Raw genomic sequence first — 21,936 nt, forward strand, 5'->3', positions numbered from 1 at the left:
TCTTCTTTTTGGATGTGTGCGTTTATTGCAATAAATTGTCCTCTCAGCACCACTTTTGCTGTGTCCCAAAGATTTTGGTATGTTGTGTTTTCATTTTCATTTGTTTCTAGGAACTTTGTGAGTTCACGTTTAATTTCTTCTACCACCCAGTCGCTTTTCAGCAGCATCTTATGACTTCCATTATCTTTTCATTCCATTTCCTGTGAACTTTTAGAAACCAATTAATATTTCAGAATAAGTCAACACTACCAGACTAAAAATGTAAATTTCTTGAGATAGTGTGGTTTCAAACCTGTCTTAGTTAAACCAAATATGCTACACTCTCCGAAGAGCCACCATTTCCCTTCTCTTCTAGGTCATTCCGCTTCTTCCCCAAACCACCTCTACTTTGATTTTCATTTTGGGGGGTTGGTTCACATTTACTTAAATGAATGTTTTTTATTTATTTAAGGGTGTTAGATAAAAAACGTGAATGTTGCGTAAGTCCTAAAAAAGTGCTATACCAAACAGATACATAATGCAGGCCGTATTATTTTATGAAGTATTACTTGTGTTTTACTTAAGTTTTCCTAATAGGATATAAGTTTTAAAAGAATAAATGCAGTGGAGAACTGAATATTTCTATATCCCAAGAGGAACTTGCTTATTGACCTGCATTAGGTTTTTTACAATGAGGTAAAATATCCTATGTCTGGCATATGACATTTAGGTATATTGTCTTTTAGGTATTGCTGATTTGTCCTAAAATTTCCAAAATATCATATTTGCCTAAGAGTTAATATTGGTGAAAGAGGTATGGTCAATTACTTTATTGATAACTTAGCGTATTTGATTCTATGAAATTCATTCTCTCTCCTGCATCCTAACTATATTTTTTACTTCTTAATGGCTTATAAAATAATGGCAGGAGCACTGGTACAGTAGTGGTTTACAAGCTGGGATGCTAACTGTAAGATCAGCAGTTCAAATCTACTATCCATTCTGTGGGAGGAAGATGGGACTTTCTGTACCTGTAAGATGTCCAGCCTTGGAATCCCTATACAGGGTTGCTCTGAGTCAGAACCACCTCGATGCACACCACCACCACCACCAGAATAATGGCACATCTTAAATGATGTATTAAAAGCCCCTTGTTTGGTCATTTTTTGGATAAACCCAGTGCCATCAAGTTGGTTCCAGCTCATAGTGGCCCTATAGGGCAGGCTAGAACTACTTCATAGTGTTCCCAAGACTGTGAATCTCTATGGGAGCAGATAATCTCACCCATCTCCAGTGGAGTGGCTGCTGATTTGAACTGCTAATCTTTCAGTTAGCAGCCCTGGTAGTGCAGTGGACTGTTTCTCAAATAATGAGGGAATTTCAAATAGTTCATGGAAAACTGTCATTAAAAGATAGACAATAGAAGTTACCAGGAGCATTTTAAGTCTGATTTTCCTCTTCAGAAGTCAAACAAGGAATATCTGTGGCCAGAGAGAAGGTCCAGCTTCCTGCTTTCCTTCAGGGGGACCCCTCTCTTACTGGCTATTGATCAAAACTATGACTAAACCAGAGTCTGACGTTTTGCTTGCAAATAACTATTTTATCAATGTTTAAAAGTTAAGAATAAAAAAGATAATTCCAGCCATTCAATTAGTTGCTGTTTCATCTACTTCTGTCAACTTGAGCTTGTGTATAGGGTGGGAAATGAGACCTCTTTTTAAGTTGCAAGAGTAATAGAGATATAATGCCAGTTTCAACTCAAAGTTCACAACATACAAAGAATTTATTTATGCAATACAGACCTTTTCTGAAATTTTTTTCACAGAATCCACACAACAATCTACTAGAAAAGTAGAAGTATACAACACCAAAATAACATTTGTTTCTTAATACAAATTGCTACTCAAAAGGAAAGTGGAGATAGTTTAATAACAAATAGAAAGTAAAATGAAAGTACAATGGGTGTTGCTTAATACAGCACCTGGCAGCCTCTGTTCTCGAACACAAGGTGGGCCCCCTAAAGCCCCGATGGTCCAGCCTCAGGGGTGAGCTTTGGTACTTGCCTTCACTTCAAAAGTGAAACACATGAGTCCAAGAACATTTCCATCCTTTCATTTTGGTGTGCTATGAAGACGACAGGTCAGGGGGAAAAAAAATTGTAGCTATTTCACACTTGCTATATATATAACATTAGATTCTTTGTTAACCACACAGTAAAATAAAATAACCTCCCTCAAACCATAATTTCCTAGGCCTAAAACATGCTTAAACAATAATATTGATAGAAATAATCCATTGAGATGTTTTAAATTACATTTACCATAATTTTAACATTACTATTTAAACCCGGAAGTTTCAGTATGGAAGAAGTACAACTGCTTTGAAAAAACCCAAGCACAGGACCCAAAGTACAGCATAAAATCCCCCTATTCCAATATCATAACCCATTTCCCTGTTGTTAAAATCATCTTATTTTTCAAGGTTAAAGATAAATGGGAAATGTTCCTTCATAATATAGTTAGTATTAATGAGCTTTCTCGCCTCATTGTAAGTTTCCATAATTGGTGAAAATAGACTTTTCATTATGACTAAAAATATAGATTTTTTTTTAAACTACAGAACCCAGCAGCCAGTTTTCTGCTTTGCTATTCCCTCCCCCACCCCAAAAAAGTCAAGCAAAGTCTACAAAAATAGCAATTTAAAAAATATTTTGCTTCTTGATCAAATTTAAGTTACATTCAGATGTAATAGCTATTTCTAAGAGAATGGTGCTGGGGTACTTCTCTGCCCAGTGCCAAGGCAGGGTCAATGCGGCATACTCCTCAGTAGCGGGTTTGGTATTCGTGATGCCACCGGTTAAAGTCGTTGTAGAAGAGGACAATGCTTCCTGAGGCCATGCCGGCAATGATGCACCTGGGGAGCACAAGAGCAGACAGGGTTCACTACCTGTTTTTTTATCCTAGAGACCTGCCCCCCACTCCCAAGGGCCACAGGGTAGAGAAGATGACAGAGAGACCTGCCTTTGTGAGAACTGCTGAGGAAGCCCCGAGTGCTGTCTCCTCCAGACACCCGGCCATAGTGTGCTTTCCTACCAAAAGCGCAGGTGGGACCAGGAGTCCCCAAGGAGCCACTACAATTAGAGCAGCCTTGACCATTTCTAGGAGGGGCGGGGCTGGCAAGGCCTATCCTTTCTATTAGTCATCAGAAGCAAGGGAAACCACACAATCAGGTGTCAGATCCCCTCTGACAGGTTATAAAAGCTATGAAAAGCAAGAAAAGCAGAGGGCTGACTGCAGCAGGGACCTAGCTGTCCTGCTGATCGTGTTCTGGGGTAGAGGGCTAGTCCTCAAACACAGTGACTCACTGAGATGACACTGGAGACAGAGTTGCTGCCGGCTGCTGCCCTTGACAAGGTGGCAGTGGGACAATGAGATGAACGCTGTAGGGATGGGTTTAGGGGTGCCTCCTTCAGAGCTCTAACACTGAGTCCCTTGTCTTGGCCCATTGTCCTCTGCAGGGGTTGGCCAGGACCAAGCCCTTAGAGCTCTTAGATTCAATATGCTTCCTGGATCTCACATTAGGGACGAAAATGAGGGATGATGTGTGAGGGGGCTTCAAAGAGCTCGTGGGAAAATTCCAATGATCTTTCCATTTAGTTTCCCCACAAACTTCTGAAGACTCATTGTATTAAAAGGAAGTAAGCTGCCAATTCACCACTGGGAGGGTGTTTAAGAACTAAAAAAGGGGATCAGCTGAGTACTAAGGGACAACGATGAGGGGGTTTCATAGTAAATATGTTTACAGCTCTTAAGGTGTGTTTTTTAAAGGTATTTTAAGTAACAATGTGTACAAGTTTTCCAGCAATATATTCAGAGCCTGTACTGCTCAAAATCTTATCCCTGGAAAACTCATCCTTTGTCCATGATTATCAATCAGTGCCATCTGAAAGTCATCATACATTAATAAAATGCTCTTGAAAACCCATTTCATTGACTCTTGATTATACAGCTGACTCCCACACCCCAGCTCCTCGATTGGCCCATTTATACAAATTCCCTCCACAGCTGTGTACCTACCACCATTTAAGACCCATGAGTCCCGTCTCACCTCTGGTCAAAAGATAGGGCCATGGCTCGGATCCCAGCATCGCAGCCTGGATAGGCGAAGAGTTGCTTGAGGTCAGACACCTGCCACACCATGACCACACCATTGTCTCCTCCCGTGAGCAGGTACTGCCCGTCCCGGCTCAGCTGCATTGCCTATGGGACAAGGCAACTGTTTAGTGGTGGTGTGGTTCTAGAGAAACTCAGGCCCTCAGCCTGTGATTAATTCCTACATAAAGCCAGAGACTGCACGCAGGGAAGACAGAGAAAGTGGGTGTGTCTGTACGTGTTCCTTAGGAGTTTGCAGGAAACCCTGAGTTGTAAAAGACCTGCCATTGTTTTAGAAAATTAAGTGAAAAGGAGAACTTTCTCGAAGGAGGCAATGATATGTGAAAAAGCAGTGAAGCGTGGTTGCTGTAGTGTTTGAATTTGCTGTTGGAACCAAAAGGGAGATGCTTGAGTTTTGTTTTTAGGATGAGGTGGCAGACATGCCCTACTTTATGATGCTACTCGATTGTGCATGTTTTGGTCTGGGATGGGCCTCTCTCTCCAGCTGAACTGTGGGTATGCTGAGCCCATTCTGTACCACAGCTTGGCAGACAAGTGATAGACCTCACATCCCAACGGAGCACGGCTCACTCTGGGACTATGGCTCCAAGACAGAAGACCACCAGCTTCAGCACCTGCCCTTGTGCCAAGCAGGGAGCACAGACACATATAAAATGGAGGGCCTGGCAAACCATGACTGGAAAAAAACAACAACTCTGTTACAATTGCTGTTGGAAGCAGCCATAATTTGATAGGTGTGGCTCTGGTCCAAAAAAACTCAAGGATGCTGACATTTGAAGTTATTATTTTCACCTGTCACCGAGACTATAAGACCCACAAAGCCTGACCTGTTTGTTTCTGTTCTTTGACAAGTTTTCTTTGTTTAGCTGGGTATCATTAGCACTCATTACTAGCACCTGTAACCACATGGCCACTTGACCACGGTTGTCCTAACTTCTAAAAATTAGAGAGTTTAGCCTAAGTGTCTAATCTACCCTTCGACAAAATCTTTCTTAAAATCATAGCTAAGGAGTGCCTTCAGTGATCCTGCTTAAAGCCATTCAATTCACCAAAAATACATCTAAGAAGTTAAGAAAAACCATAGGTAGATGACGGTTACATGAAAGAAGGATCCTGTAACTCACAGCAACCAAATACAAATATTAAGATATTTCAACCTAAGTAAAAATCTTTTTTCCTCATTTCACAAATGGAAAAATCGCCAGGGGGTATCTGGGAACTGCAATGAAGCCTATGACAAACAATTATTTGCTACACTTATAAAATTCAGCTGATGAAAATCCATTAACCTTAAGGCTGTGGTTCACTTGAGTTTTATACTTGCGGCTTTTTACTGAATACATGCTATATGAAAACATAGATTAAAACCATTAATCTTTTGTTCTATTAAACAGTCTCTGATCCTGGTTGTGTCTGGAATTAAATAAAGCCTAAACTTTAAGGACTACATATTTATCAGCATTCAAAACATTTTCATAAGCCAGGTATCTGCCCAGGTAAAAAAAAATATTTTGTCGGCCTTCCTCTGAAAGTACCTTTCAAATTCTCTGGCGGGCAGAACCAGTCAAACATTCACTAAGGGGTCCCCTTTCTTCCACTGAAACCAGCCTTCACATAGTTCTTCATTCTAACACATCACCTGTCCCCAGGTTGGTTGTGACTAGGAATCTTAAGAGCTCCCGGACACACAGTATTATCTCTGTGCTCCTGCGTGCGGTAGACAACAATAGCTACACTGGCGTTTACAGGGGCATCAGCGGACGATGCATCAGCAGAACACAGCAGTCTGTTGGGGACAATCTTATCCCCAAACACAGCTTCAAGGAAAGAAAATACACGAATTCCTCTGGGTGGAATACTGGTTAGCCTTTGTTTAGGATATAATAACTCTACTGCTCTGTGCAGGCTGCCAACTTACATTTAAGTTAATCATTAAGACATCTAAACATGGCATAGTTGATGGACAATGATATGCCGTTAACCAAAATGCCACTGAACAAGCTGGCACTTAAAAACAGGTGGGAAGTCCTGATTAGCACTGAGGTTCACCAGGCTGTCTGCCTGCAGGGTTCTTGGTATTTCAAAGAAACTTGATTTCTAGTCTGAGCTGATGGCTCATTTGCTTCCCTGTTCTCTTTTCCTTATATAGGCTCAGACTGCAGGACGGAGCCAGAGATTTTTGCTTTGAGCTGTCTCCTATTCCCAGCCTGTGGTTTCCTTCCTTCCTTCCTTCCTACCTTCCCGAGGCAGTTAGCTGTGAAAGTGTCAGTCTCTGGAGCTGTGGGCAGGTCGTGCTCATTTTAGGCTAGCTCGCTTTAATCACACGGTTGCCACTTGCAACTTAGTATGATAAAGTGCAGGAGTGCTGGGAAAAAGGCAATGGATTGTTTAAGCCTAAAATCCAGTGGGAAATATTATGGAGGGAAAAAACAATGCCTACAGGGCAGAGAGGAAAAGCATGTGTGTACGCACAGTCTGCAGAAAGTCTCCCTCCTACGGCCTTGAGGAACTTCCCAGAGCCTCTGCTACCAACTGAAATGCCACAGAAATTGTTTCAGCCAGCTAGGGATTTCAAATTATTTTACAGATTTATTAGCGTAGCTGACAATATAATCGCAACTGAAAGTGACATATTATCAACATTCATATTGTAAAGAAAAGAGGAAAGGAAACCCTCTGATGTGTACTTTGGGTTAAATTAAGTATTATGGGAAGGAAGGGAAAGGATCTCTGTGTATGTGCCAATGTGGACAAGGCAGGCAACATGTAGTGGAGAAAATTCATGGAGAGAAATGGAGGAAGAGAAAAAGGGAACAGCTTACTGAATTAAGAAGTCAATCCTGGGATACAGAAGCAATATATTATTGTGTGCCCTAGAATTGCTTCCAACTCATAGCGATCCTATATGACAGAGAATGTCCTGTCTATAAAATTTATGAAAGCAGACCACTAGTCCTTTTCACCTGTAGGGTGGCTGGTGGTTCAAATTATTGACCTTTTTGGCTAGCAGGCAAATGCTAAGCCATTGCACCACCAGGGCTTCCTCACAGAAGGTGTATGGATTCTAATACTTCCTGACCTGGTATCTATCTGGAGAAGGGGATGGTCAGACTATATGAGAACCTGGGAGAATTTATGTCATCCGAGTCATCCAGGATCAGAAATGTTGCTGTTGTCAAATGCCACTGAGTCAGTACCAACTCAATGACCCTATATAGGATTTACAGGGAGCCAACTGTTGGGTTTGAACTGCCAACCTTGCAGTTACCAGTCCAAGAATATAACCATTTCTAGAATAGAAACAGTAGAAAGTCTAGAGCTGACTCTCCTCCTCCCCTGCTCCCAAACATGCCCAGGAGTCCGCTGTACACAGGTCCAGTGAATCCTTACATCCATTCTGGTAAATGACCAGAACACTAAGGAGTTTTGAAGTAAGAAAAGGCAGATCTGAACAAGTAGACTCTTAAACAAGACTCATTTTTGGGTTCAGCTTTTCATATTGTGGTACAACCGATGCAGTATCCCAGAAGGTCCATTGGGATTACCATTCTTTGTATACCAAAAGTGAAATAACATTTGCCAAATATACAAGGGGGCTTCCAAAAGTCATGGAAAAATTACATACTCTTTTTATTCCATTTTTCCACAAACTTTTTGAAGCCCCCTCATATATCATAATCTGAAGTACAATTCCTTTAACTGCCCAAGTTTTGGTCTTGTTTATCTGTAAGAAAGTGAAATCTGAAATGGAATGCTGATCCTAAATAGTCAGAGTCCCTGTTGCTTCCAGCTGTAAAGAGGAACCAGTTTTGGATGTAACCTAATCTCAGTTTGGGATAAACACTGGACTGCTAACCAAAAGAGTGATGGTTTAGATTCACCAGCTGCTCCTTGGAAACTCTAGACAGGGTTACTATGAGTTGGAACTGACTTGGTGGCACTTAACAATAACAACAATCTAAGCTCACAACAACATGCAGGGAACTTTCTTACACAAAAAAACAAAACACAGCTACCCAGGTGGCTTCACAAGCCCTTAGAGACGACACCTTTGCTAAAGTGCCATCCTCGGCTTGACTTGGTTTCACACAAGTGAAGCAGTGAGCACAGCTGGGACAGGTTGTGGGGTCTGGGTGTTATGATGCTGTCCAAGTGCTGCCTGATGGTTTTCTGTTGGCCCAGAAGAGAGGCCCTGCACAGGTCACAAGCCCCTCCTCACGTATGACACTTTGAGGTAAAAGTCTAGAATGCTGACAGTTCTACAGGACACTCACCTTTATGTGGTCATCTGTTTCCACAGTGGCCTGGAGCTTCCCATTCACGCTGAATGTACAGAAGAGGCCATTTTCATAGAATATGACACAATGACCCTCTCTAGAAGCCTGAATGAGTTTTGGTTTCAGGCAACTTTCAGGGCCCTCTAAGGTCCTCAACAGGTCTCCATTCATGGAATGTATGAGACATGGTCCTTCTGACAAATGAAGAGAAGTACAAGGCAATTAAAATAAAACAAGACAAATCTGATGTGAATCTTGAGCGCATGGCAAACAGAATTAAGGCACCATGCTACAGTTACATTAATGGGCTCAAGCGTGGCAACAATGGTGAGGTTGGCCCAGGATCGGGCAGTGTTTCCTTCTGCTGTGCATAAGGTCGCTATGAGTCGGTACCGACTCGATGGCACCTAACAACAACAACAACTACAGTTAGAAAAAACATATAGATCTTACACATAAATGATTTTATAAAATCTCCCCCCTCATGCTTGCCAGATCCCTCCTTCCTCTTGGGAGAGGAGAGAGTCAAGTCGTACATGTTCAAGTTCACGTTTCCTCAAGAAGCAGGAAGTTACTTTATGAAATTCATTATGCCAATTAGTGACACAAACTGGAGGGATTCCGGAAAGAACAGGACACATTTCAAACACTGGAATGGGTGGTTAGAATGCACTGCAGCGCAGGCTGCTCTCCAGCAACTCTGCACTTCCCTGGCATCTCTAAGGGCCTCTGATGCTCACAGCACTGTGGGTCGGGCAGGGGGAGCCTGTGGGGACAGCTTGGAAGACCGAAGCCTCCTTCCTCTAATTCATTTCTTCACTTCTGCTGCTTCCTATGGCTCTTACCATTGTTGTTGTTGTTGTTAAGTGCTATCAAGTCTTTTCTGACCCATAGCGACCCTGTATAGGGTTTCCAAGGAGCAGCTGGTGAGCTTGAACCATCGACCCTGCAGTTCAAAGGGCTTTGCAGTGTGGTGCATTAACCTACAGTGCCACATCATCATTAAGTTCTGCCATATTCTTTCGCCCCACTGCTGCTTTACATTGAAAAGCAGTCTCTGGTACCCACCCACTGCTGTCCAGTGGATTCCCACTCAAAGCAAACCTGTAAGATGGAGTAGAACTGCTCCATGGGGCTTCACAGGGAGTGCAAGCGTGGTACTATAGGATCAGCACTGCACTGCTTACTGCAAGGTCAGTGGTCAAACCTCCTACCTTCCACTCCTTGGAAACCCTACACAGGGTTGCTATAGGTCGGAACTGATTGAACAACCCTTAACAATAACACATCTTTATGGAAGAAGACAGCTTTGTCTCTCCCATGAGTGGCTGGTGGGTTTCAATTGCTGCCTTTCTGGTTAGCAGCCCAATGCTCAACCACTGTTTCCTAAATAAATCCCGACAGAGATCCTTTGGCTGTTTCTGTAACAATTGAGTTGGTTGTTGTCTTCCCTGCTGTCCCCCAAGCAAGCTACAACATCCACAATTCCTAGCTCCCAGTGCTGAGATGGTGAGTTGGATAAGGAAACTGCTCAAAAACTATACACACCAGAGCTGTTCACTTATTTTTATGCCAAGCTAAGGAGTGGTGGTGGTGGTGGTGGTGGTTAAGTGCCAATGAGTCAGTTCCGACTCACAGCGACCCTGTATAGGGTGTCCGAAGCTGTCAGTCTTTATGGGAGCAGAACACCTCAATCTTTCTCCCAAGGAACAGCTGATAGTTACGAACTGCTGGCCTTGAGGTTAGCAGCCTGACTCGTAGGTACTAACAGAGGCTCATGTGATGAGTATGTTCCAAGGGAAGTCTGAGTTAGACATACGCCCTCTATTACCCTGGCTATAAGGAATCATTAGCAACTCCTCAAGTGACTACTGAAAGCATGTTCTTTTGAAAGTACGATTTCTCATACAGAAATCTACACACCAGTGCTCGCACTGCATGGGTCCAATATGCACCGATTTCAGTTACCATGCTTTAAATAACACCAGTCCTCCAACAATGTGGTTGAAATTTCAGTTACTACAGTAACTGTATCAAGTATAAACTTGGCTGCTAGTCCTCCAGTCTCTAATCCACAAGTCACTACATAAATAACAGATGTGCATCATGATCGGAGACCAATGTCACGTCTTTCAAAGCTTACTGCTGACTGGTCACTGAGCACGTGTCATTCAGTTCACATGTACAGACAGCAAAACATATACTTATCTCCTAGTGGCAAACCCACGTGAACTTTTATGAAAATGGATAATCAAAAGAGGCAACTGGCCAGCAAAAATAAAGTTTCAGTAAATACATGAAAAGATAAAATGTTGATAGTGATATTCACATTGAACATGCATGGAATTACAGAAGAAATAGCTGGCTGAAGGAATGTTGATACTGTCACCATTCATGAGACTGTAAATATGTAGCCAAAGAAAATTAGTGAAGGTGAACTTACGCACCTAAATGAGGAAACTGGTTGTGACAGAAGTGTTTATGTCCCAGAGGTGATGCCAGCAAAGCACGTGTCTACACTCTTATCTAGTGAATAATTCTCCCTTCCCTCCTATCCTGGCAACCATCACAGAATGTTTATTATAGAATGAAAACCTTTTCTTGACTTTCTGCAGTAGTGGTCTCACATAGTGTCTGTCCCTTTGCATCACACTAATTTCAGCATAATGTCCTTCAGTAAAGGAATTCTAGGGGATATTTCACAAACAACATTGAGGGCATAAAGGATAAGATGTTGGAAGTGGATTCAAACTTACTTTTCACAAAGGGAAAGAAAAAAAAAGATCCTGTAATTATCAATGTTTTGAGGGCTTCAAATTATGATATATTAAATAACATGGGAGTCCTGGTGTGGCACTGCAGGGTAGCAGTGGAATGCTAACTGCAAGGTAAGTCATTCAAACCCACCAGCCACTCCTCAGAAACGCTACACAGGGTTGCTATGAGTCAGGAGCAATTCGATGGCACTTAACAACAACAAATAACATGGGTTTTACTGTTTTTAAAATTTCCTTATATATTTATAACTGATAGTTACTAATATTTTGGCAAAAAAAAATTACAGGTCATGGGACAATCATGAACTTTCATATTAATTACAGGGATCACTTTGCACAGTGCGATCATTTTTATGGTCCTGCAGTACTGTGCAAAGCAAGGACTGTCTGTAATGTGATAGCTGCATTCTGCATATGTCTGATACACAACACATACAGTCCAAGAACCCACGTGGGCTTTGGATGTATGGAATTACTTAGTATAAGAAGGAACAGCGACAAAAATTCAATAGTTACAGAATCTTTCTGTCATCAGTGCTCTATCACTGTTTTGATCAACTTAATTTTTAAACATGATCCTTGGAATATTTTATCCCTTGAATATTCAATAAACCTTGTAGCTGGACTAAATGCTACAGCTCAGGATGCAGAGAAGGTGACCCCAAAACTGTCTGGTTCCTCCCAGATTGCCTAAAGGACATGGGTGCCGGTACTTTTAGTTTTACTCAAAGCAGAGACAGGGAGATGGGCCAATGAATATAACAGACTGAGCAGTGAACTGCAAACAGTTCTGGTCAGCCCTGATTTGTTGCAGTTTGGTCTTGGACAGCTCACTTAATATCTTTGTATACTGATGTTACTAGAGCAAACCTGCAGGCAAGTCAGCTCGTTATCTACCTACTCCAGTCTCAGTGCCATTAGGGTCCCTGCCTACTCCTAACTTTTGGAGGTTGAAACAGGCTGGTCCAAGAGTTTCTACTCCACGGTGAGATGGAGTCCAGCCCAAAGTGAAAATGGAAAAAATGCATATCTTTGTTATCTGCCTCACAGAAATGTGAAAGTTATGAGCCATCTTTGTAAAGCAGCTTAAACTCTTGAAACTCAGCAGTGCTATCTGACAGAACTTTCAGTGCAGATGGAGTTAGCACAGTTCAATATCTATGCTAATGCAGTAGTCACTAGCCATGTGTGAATACAGCACCTGAAATAGGGCTAGTGCCACCAAGGAAGTGAACTTAAAATGGTATCTCATCTGTTTAGAGTGTAACAATATATATACAACAGAGCATTGGCCATTCCAACCATTTTTACATGAGCAAGCCAGCCATACCAACCACACTCCCCAATGGTGTACAAGCATCACCACTATCAACTGCCAAATCATTTGTTTCTCTCTTGACTTTTCCTTTTCTTTCTTCCTCCTTTCCTTTACCTTTTTTATTTATGGGAAAGTTACAAGTGTTTTTTCCTAATGAGGAAACAAGTATATATTGTTTCCCTTCCAGTACATGAAAAAAAAAAAAAAAAGTAGTTTCCTTTTTTCCCTTCCTTTTCTTTTTAACTGCCTTTCCCGTCACCCAAATTAGCACGTGTCTACACTCTATCCAGTGAATAATTCTCCCTTCCCTCCTATCCTGGCAACCATCACAGAATGTTTATTATAGAATGAAAACCTTTTCTTGACTTTTTGCAGTAGTGGTCTCACATAGTGTCTGTCTCTTTGCATCGCACTAATTTCAGCATAATGCCCTTCAGGCTTTTCCATGTTCTGTGGTGTTTGGTGGACTCATCGCTATTCTTCAATGTTGTATAATATTACACTGTGTATATGCACCAAAGTTAAAATCCTAGGGTGCCACTGTAGGATCAGCACTGCACTGTGAACTACAGTCGGCAGTTCAAACCTACCAACTGCTCCTCAGAAACCCTATACAGGGTCACTAAGAGTCAAAACAGACTCCATGGCACTTAAGAAGAAGAACAACAATACATAGGTAAAATTAGATAAAATGTTATCTAATTTTTATCTTGAGTTTGTTAAAACTTCATCTTATTTTAATGAACTTATATTTAAATAGCCCTATGTATTTACTTTATAACTAAACAGCCCTGTGTAGATAGGGGATATGGCATGGCACTGTAGGATCAGCACTGGACTGCTACACACAAGTTCAGTAGTTCAAACCCACAGCTGCTCTTCAGAAACCCTATCTATAAAGGGTTGCTACGAGTTGGAACCAACTGTCAGAACTTAACAATAACAACATGTAACATAAGAGATGACACAACTTCAGAGAAAAAGGTATCAAATCCATATTAGGTAATCTGTCCCTAGAAGACACTAAGAAATGCATGCATTTGATGATGGTACAGGGCTTTTACCTTTAGAACCACTTAGCACCAGGCCTAGCTCAGCGCACACTGCAGCACAGGTGATCTCATAGTCGTGACCGGTGAGAATGGCCCGAGGAGTAGTGCTCTCACCTTTAGGAAAGAACAAGAGTGAAAAAGCCCAAATCAATTCAAAGTCATGCAGCATTAGGACCCACTCCCCACCTCCTACACTTCAAGGATCAACAACTTGTTCCTAACTCCCATCATGCCTAAAGCTTTTGTTGTCGTTGTTGTTAGGTGTTATCGAGTCGGTACCGACTCATAGCGACCCTATGTACAACAGAACGAAACACTTCCCGGTCCTGGGTCAACCTCACAACTGTTGCCATTGCTTGAGCCCACTGATGTTGCCACTTTGCCAGTCCATCTCACTGAGGGTCTTCCTCTTTCTCTCTGACCCTCCACCTTACTTAACTTTATATCATTCTCCAGCAACTGTATGAGAGACGAAGTTTGGCCATCCTGGCCTCCAAGGAGCACTCTGGCTGCACTTCTTCCAAAACGGATCTATTGGTTCTTTTGGCAGCCCATGGCACTTTCAATATTCTCCTCCAACACCATAACTCAAAAGCATCAATTCTTCTACAGTCTTCCTTATTCATTGTCCACTTTTCACATGCATATGAGGTTATTGAAAATATCATGGCTTGGGTCAGGCGCACCTTAGTCCTCAAGCTTTACAGCTTGAGAATCTTTCTAAAACTTCTATTATCTGACTAGATCCATGCTACATGCTGTAGTTTGATTTTGAGAAGTACATGTTACTAGATTTCAAGTAATTCTTCCCTGAAGATTATCAAGCATCAGTGGTTGAAAACTCAGGGTTTAAACAAGATAGAATCTATAATTCTATAATGCCTCAGAGAGTTTCTAATTTTTTAAAAAATTAAAGCCCTTGTTTAGAGGACTTGTGGGTGGGGGATTATTAAAGTGGGGGCTTCAGCTTAATTCACATTTCAAAGAAAAGCCTCCTCCTCCTCCTTGGGCCACCAAGACTCCTGTCATAACAAAGGCAGTCTGAACTAGGGTTCAGCTCCTCCCTGAAACCTTTACTCAGTGTGTGCATTTCCCTGATGTATCTCACAGAGAGTATGGTTTCTCTATGGTTCATTCAATGAACTGAGAAAACAAGAAATCAGGAAACACCAATAAAACCAAACCCGTACCAGTAATTATACTGACAGTCAATGAAAAATTAGGACAGTAGGGTAGAGAATGTGGGTAAAGTAGAAGTCTCCGAATAATGAGAGATGTTAAAAAACCTTTTCTGAGGCAGAAAAAACAAGTCACCCTGGGTCGAAGTCCCGAACAAAAAGAAATGAGAGGTCGACTGATAAGGAGCCCACTTCATGAATGACCCCAGCACAGATTAGTAAATAATAATAATAGGTTTGATTTGTGGCCTGATCCATGCCAAACCACAAGGATGAACTCAACTTCTATTTAGTCTGAAGAATACTATTTTAAGACTAAACTCTAATCCTCTTTTGGTATAGTCTCTAAGGACAGAGACACAAAAAGCCTTTTATAAATAGAACAGAGAACTGGATTCTGATAGTAATCTTATATTTTCTTGATTAGGATTGACTTTATAGTATGGTTGATGAATGATACTGTGTAATCAAAAAGAAGAAGATATGCCCAGAAAGTAAGTCGATACCACCAGCTATGGAACTCTGGGGAAAAGAATAAATTGTTGGACCAATCCCAGACACCACTTGGCTATCCCTGCAGCAGTCTCCCCTCTAAGGAGAGAAATCTGTTAGGTAACAGAAAGTCCATCAGAAACCTACTACGAAGGCACACACTGCTAAAGAAAAAAAAAAAAAAAGAAAAGAAAAAACGAATTTCATTTCCAAGCTGTTTTATCAAAAATTCTATAGCATCTCATGCAAAATATTCCTATATTCCTGTGTTTTTCTCAGGGGTGGGGTGGGGTGGACAAACAGATTTCACAGAATGTACAAGTTCCATGACCAGGAAACGGCTGTTGTTGTTAAGTACCATGGAGTCAGTTCCGACTCACAGTGACCCTGTACAGGGTTTCCGAGGCTCTAAATCTTTACGGGAGCAGAAAGCTTCATCTTTCTCCCGTGGAACCGCTGGTAGTTTTGAACTGCCGACCTTGAGGTTAGCAGCCCGATTTGTAACCACTAGGACTTCTATTATGAGGGCAGGGGCCTGGTCTCAGTGCTTCCTGTCCTACTTCACTTGCTGGCTAGCTGGCACCCCAGCCCAGGATGTTACACCCAGGAGCATGATTAGTACAATCACACTACACAGCTGTATCCCCTAGTGTCCTTCATGGCTTTTGGTGTCTGGGCATTGTATGAAACTGCACAGCCCTGGCTGTGCTGTGTGCTGCCAGATGCTGGAATTGGCCTGCGTCCTGGGTGACAAAGGGTAAGTGACTTACTAAAAGGAAGGGGAGGGGGGAGGTAAGTGGAACAAGGTGCATGGTTTCATTTGATTCAGAGCTCAGCAACTGATTTCTGAAACGAAGTCCAACATAATTACAAAGTTTACTTGACATTTCCCAAAACAAAGAAAAGGTCATATGAACTTTTTTCTTCCCTTTAAGAAGTCCACAAATTTGGAAAAATTGAAAGGGAAAAAAAAAAGTAAGTAAATAAATACAGTCCAGTATGAATTAGTTAACCATCATAAGAAAATTAACTCTAATAGAGATAAAAACTTGCCATGAAAATTGTTAATAAGTATGCTGTGTTTTAAAGTCACAAATACTCTGATTCATAGCATTCCTCCCCTCCTTTCCCAAGAACCTCAACATTCCATGAAAAACAGTGTTATTTTTGAAATGAATGTTTAATTATATCTACTGACAACTTTTTAAGATCATTAAGAGGTAAAGGAATACATCTTTGGTAGGATTGTTCTCTTTTAATAAGTTGCCATTTTGTGGGGCTGGGGTGAGAGATTTGTGTTTTAAATTGAATTGCCTTGGTATTGATTCTTCAGTGGAAAGCAAAAGTTTGAAGGAAAACTGATGGTAACTGAAAGCAATCTATGTCCAAGCCAAAGTAAACAAAAGACAGATGGGTAAGTCAAAGGACACTGTCACTTAAACATGTCAGCGCTAACTTTTTGTTTTTTTAGATCTAAGAACATGTTCTCAGGGGAAGAGAGGGGGAGGGAGATGATTACTGTCTATTGTATTTCTTCTTTTCAATGTAAAAGTTGAAATATTGACAGTTTTCTGTAATTAAAGAGTTTAGGGAGTCTCTAGATTAACCTGACAAAATGAATTAAAATATAAGCATTCATTTTTATAAACTCATAATTAAGATTTCTCTTAGTATGCTTTACTTGCAAAATACTAATAATTTCCGTAGTCTATAGCAATCGTTTTTTTGTTGTTGTTCACAAATCAGAATGCATACACACAGACAAAACACAACAAAGTCATTTTAAAACTGAAAAAAAGATTTTTCTTTTCTTACAGTCAGATCTTTAAAGAAAGACCTGTTCAATGCAAGCAAGGAGTGGAGTTTCAAAGTTTGGCAAAACATTTCCTAATCCAGGAAGCCGGTTAGACAATTCAGGAAATACAAAACAGGAAAACACATACACACAGAAAACAAATGAAAAGCATAAGGGTAGATTTATGATTGTTAGGCTCCTTTCAGGGAACTGGTTTCACATAGTCACTAGATTCCCAGTAACAAAAAAAAAAAGGACTACATGGCCTAATGTCAGCTATAGGAAATGTACATTTAGTGGTCGCTAAAAATCTACACATAGCAATATATAGACAGATACCATTTCCCCTAAGAAAAGCTGTTTCCAGTCTTAAAGACTTATCTGCTATATAGACTAAGCACTCTTTATCTTTTCTCTTCATCAAAAAGTATGCTGAAAATCAGTACTGGCTGGATTTTTTGTAGGTTCCAATAAACCAAATATTTTAAATATTAGCTATCTGAATTAGTCAATGGAATTATACGGTATGGGATTTAAATCAAATGGGTTCATACTAATCTCTGTAGGCATTTTGAGAACCCAGGGCAGAGAGGATATGGGAGGCAGAGCAGCGGGTTTCTATGTGGTTCACAGACACTCTCTTTTTCTCTGAAGTCACGCTGTTATACATCATCCTGGATCAGAGCAGAGCGCAAGTGATAACATCCCACAGAAAGGAAAGGCAAGACCCCATACATGTTTGTGCATATTTCTGTTTGGAAAGCCAAGAAATAAAATCTAGGAGCTATATAACTCGTTCTCCTTGCAGCACTCACCTAAATCTGCCCCTCCCAACCTCTTGTCAGCCCATAACATTAGTACCTGGGGGGGGGAATGCAACTTAAATAAGACAACATCACATATATAATTTTTCCAAAGACCCGAAAGCTACCACCATCTCTCAGTGACGTCTCTAAATCAAATAAAGAGCAGGAAAAAAGTCTTCTGGAAAAGATCAGGCTAAGTTGTGTGATAAAAATTTGCAGTGGTTAATGGATACAAACAATCTTTACTTTTTGCTTTCTGAGCTAGCAGGATCTACCAAAAACTAGATCATAAAGCAGAACAGATTCCCTTAACAGCCTTTTAAAGTCTTGCTTCTTGAAAAATTGTCATGGCTTTCAATAATGCTTCAAGAAAAATTTATCTTGCTACTAGTTTAAGGGTCTATGCTTCAAACTCTCCTTAAAGAAAAATAAAAAGAGGATAGACTTCTAGAGATGCTTTGAAAAGCTTGAACAGTTACTTCAAAGGAAAGCGCGTCTTTGTCCAGAGAGCAGGTTTATGACTATTGATGCAAATCCAACCAAAGGCTGAAAAGGATACCCAATGCATCTTTATGGATGGCCTTAAAGGAAGATGAACAAGTCAAATGAGATTAAAGACAGTTCAAATCCTGCCAGAAATGCCAGGATGCACCAGTTTTTACTGGTGTGCTTTTCTTGGCACAGAATACTGAATATCAGTCCTAACTTAGACCATCTTAACAACCTAACTTCCATTCAAACAATACACAATCTCTGTAACACTCATTTAGTATTTACATTAGACTTATGCTTTAAAATAATTAGGTGAAAGGCTGTAACACCACTAGGCAATATAGTCAATGTTTTTACTAAGCATGCTTCTTTGGTGCTTTCATAATATTAAGTACATTCCTCCAACAAATGGACTCGGAACCACTTAAAGTATATAAAAAGAGGAAGCAGTAATTTTTCAAGGACCCTGCTTGGTAAATTATCCAATGAGAAAAATACATATTTTGAAAACAAATATTATTTAAGGCAAAGGGGATTAACACGCTTGATAAAAATAGACCTGACATTTACATATGGCAATTTTTAAAGTTACTTTTTAAAAATGAATAAAGTTCTAATCTTAAGAAAATTAAAACAATTAAAAATACATTGTAAAATTCTCACTAGTGGTTTAAATATGTTGTTATTATCAGAAAGCAAATCTCCTTCATTCATTCACCATTTTTTCAACACTTCATCATTCTGAGTTTTATTGAGTACTAGGCTGGTAAGTATTGTCCTGGTGTGGCGCTGTGAGTTAATGCGCCAGACTCCAAAGCCATTTGAATTACAGGGTCGGCGGTTCAGCTCACCAGTCGCTCCTTGGAAACCCTATACAGGGTCGCTAACAACAAATGGGTCAGAACTGACTCGACGGCACTTAACAACAACAAGAACAACAAATGCTGGTAGCATAGTGGGTTACAAGTTGGGCTGCAACCCACAGGGTCAGCAATTTGAATCTACCAGCTGCTCCTTGGGCGATAGATGGGGCTTTCAGCTCCTGTAAAGATTTACAGCCGCTCCTTGGAATCCCTATACAGGGTCATTGTGAGGTGGAACTGACATGATGGCACTTAACAATAGTTTTATAGAAATAAAAATAATTTCTTCCGATTAGCAGTTTAGATGTCTCCTGGGTCAAATATTAAAATTTTCAATGTCTTCACTCATTCAATAACATTTATTTGTTGTTGTTGTTAGGTGCCATCGAGTCGGTACCGACACATAGTGACCTTATGCACAGCAGAACGAAGCACTGCCCGATCCTGGGCCAACCTCACTACTGTTGCCACGCTTGAGTCCATCGATGCTGCCACTTGGGTAATCCATCTGGTTGGGGGTCTTCCTCTTTTTCTCTGACCCTCCATCTTAGCAAGCATGATATCCTTCTCCAGCGACTAGTCCCTCCTGACAATAAGTCTGAAGTCTGAGAGACGAAGTTTGGCCATCCTAGCCTCCAAGGAGCACTCTGGCTGTAAATCTTTACAGAAGCACATGGTTTAATCTTTCTCCCATGGAGTGGCTGATGGGTTTGAATTGCTGCTGTTGTTGTTGTTGTTGTTGTTGTTAAGTACCGTGGAGTCGGTTCCAACTCATAGCGACCCTGCACAGGGTTTCTGAGGATGCAAATCTTTACGGGAGCAGAAAGCCTCATCTTTCTCCCACGGAACAGATGGTAGTTTCACACTGCTGACCTTGAAGTTAGCAGCCTGATTCTTAATGTAACCACTGTGTTTGTTACCAGGGCTCCTTTTGTTGACCTTACTATAAGCCTATATATTATGACTACCTATAATTGTACCATTAGGACACATTTTCTTATCACTGGAAGAGGCAGTTATAAAAATGTGGGAAATTACCATGACTGTTTTTATTTAAAGATTTTATTAATTAAATCTAAATACCGATTTTGTATATAAGTTCAAATTGTAATTAATAGTCTGGACTTGGGTACAATTTTTTAAACTTCTACTGTTATTGTTGCTGTGTTGTTAAATGCTGTCAAGTTGGTTCTGACTCATAGAGACCCTGTATAGGGTTTTCAAGGAGTGGCTGGTGAGTTTGAACTGCTGACCTTATGGTTCAAACCAACCTTGTGGTCCAGTGCTTTATCCCACAGCGCCACATCAAACGTACTTAAGTCCAAACTGTTTATTACAATTTGAATTTGTATGCAAAATTAGTATTTAACTTTAATTAATAAAATCCTTAAATAAAAACAACTATGATGATTTTCTACATTAGTAAAACCTGATATCATCTGTCCTCTTCAATAGGTAAGAAGCAAAACAAAAGCTAAAACCTTCATGTAAAAAAGTAAAATCATTTCAAAAGAGTACTCATTTTGAAATAAAACACCAATTTGTTTTGAAAAATATATAATGTTTTCAGATAGGTAAAAAAAAAACACCCAAAACACATAAAATCTAAATATTATACAGTATATGTGCCAGTATTGCCTAAAGGTAGATATTTTACATACACCTTTTGTTCCATTTTAATTACATTTTGATTACTACAAAGCATTCTTGTGAATACTGAACTCTTTTCTCATGTGGCTCACCATAAAGGTAAATCAAGAGAGGAAATGGCTATGCTAAAAGAGAAATGAGGTTAGCTGTTAGATGCTTTTTTAAACCTTTCTCATTAGCTTCCTAATTTTTCAATGGGAATTATACTACTACATTTTAATTATATAAAGAGAAACAAACAATTTGGAATCTATTGAAGTTATTCCCCCTCCATAAGCTCCTCCCCTAAGTCATTATGGTCTCTTTGGTGGAAAAAAAAAAAAGGCTTATTTGATTAAATATATATGCTGCACAGTATAAATCATAGCTATAGTTAGAATGTGACAACCATCAGTAAATTGTTAGACTCTTACTGTAAATAATAGAATTTTTCATGCAGGACAAGGTAGCTAGTGGTGGTACAATTCTCAACTATAAATGATACTAAATCCTTGGATTATAACCTTTCTCCTCCATCTCTATGAGGTAATTCCATTTTTCCATGAACTTTTTCTAAAGCTCCAGTGTATATGTATAAAATTTTAGGAAAATGGAATCATCCTCTAACCAAGACAATGTGAGAAAATAGGATTTTATGAGAACATATCCATAACTATGTGCTAGAATACCATTAAGATGTGTTATAATAGTAAAATAATACAAAATTGTGTCAAAAAATACAATGTACTATTATAAGAACTCAGTATAACAAAAGTGTTTCTATATGTCCTTTGCATTTACACAGAATGATTTAGTGATAGGGTTGTCTCAAATTTTGTTTTATAATCTAATTGGATCAAATAAAAAACGTAGTGTTATATAATGGTTCAGAATGGGGCTTCTAGCCTAGGTTGCCTGAGTTGAATCCAGGCTCCAGCACTTGCTAGCTATGTAACCTCCCTTGGGTAGGTCCCACTAAGCAAATCTAAGAGCTCAGAGGCCCAGCACAGAGCATAATGGTATATTCATAATCTCTTTGTGCCTCATCTATAAAATTAAAATTAAAAGTAGTAGTTATAATACTAGGCTATTATTTGGATTAATGA

At 40.1% G+C, this 21,936-nt stretch overlaps 1 protein-coding gene across 2 annotated transcripts in view; it reads right to left on the reverse strand.

The window, feature by feature from the left end:
* Window positions 1–2,801: 2,801 nt before the first annotated feature.
* The window catches only part of LRBA (LPS-responsive vesicle trafficking, beach and anchor containing), a 944,588-nt gene continuing 925,453 nt past the window's right edge, over window positions 2,802–21,936 (reverse strand). For both annotated transcript variants that reach the window (XM_006870875.1, XM_006870876.1), the window contains 4 exons: window positions 13,588–13,689; window positions 8,426–8,622; window positions 4,087–4,238; window positions 2,802–2,892 (listed from right to left, as the gene is read on the reverse strand). In XM_006870875.1, the coding sequence (XP_006870937.1) occupies window positions 2,802–2,892; window positions 4,087–4,238; window positions 8,426–8,622; window positions 13,588–13,689 (542 nt within the window). The remainder of the gene's footprint in view (window positions 2,893–4,086; window positions 4,239–8,425; window positions 8,623–13,587; window positions 13,690–21,936) is intronic.

This window comes from Chrysochloris asiatica, unplaced genomic scaffold, assembly GCF_000296735.1.
Source record: "Chrysochloris asiatica unplaced genomic scaffold, ChrAsi1.0 scaffold00155, whole genome shotgun sequence".
NCBI lineage: Eukaryota > Metazoa > Chordata > Mammalia > Afrosoricida > Chrysochloridae > Chrysochloris > Chrysochloris asiatica.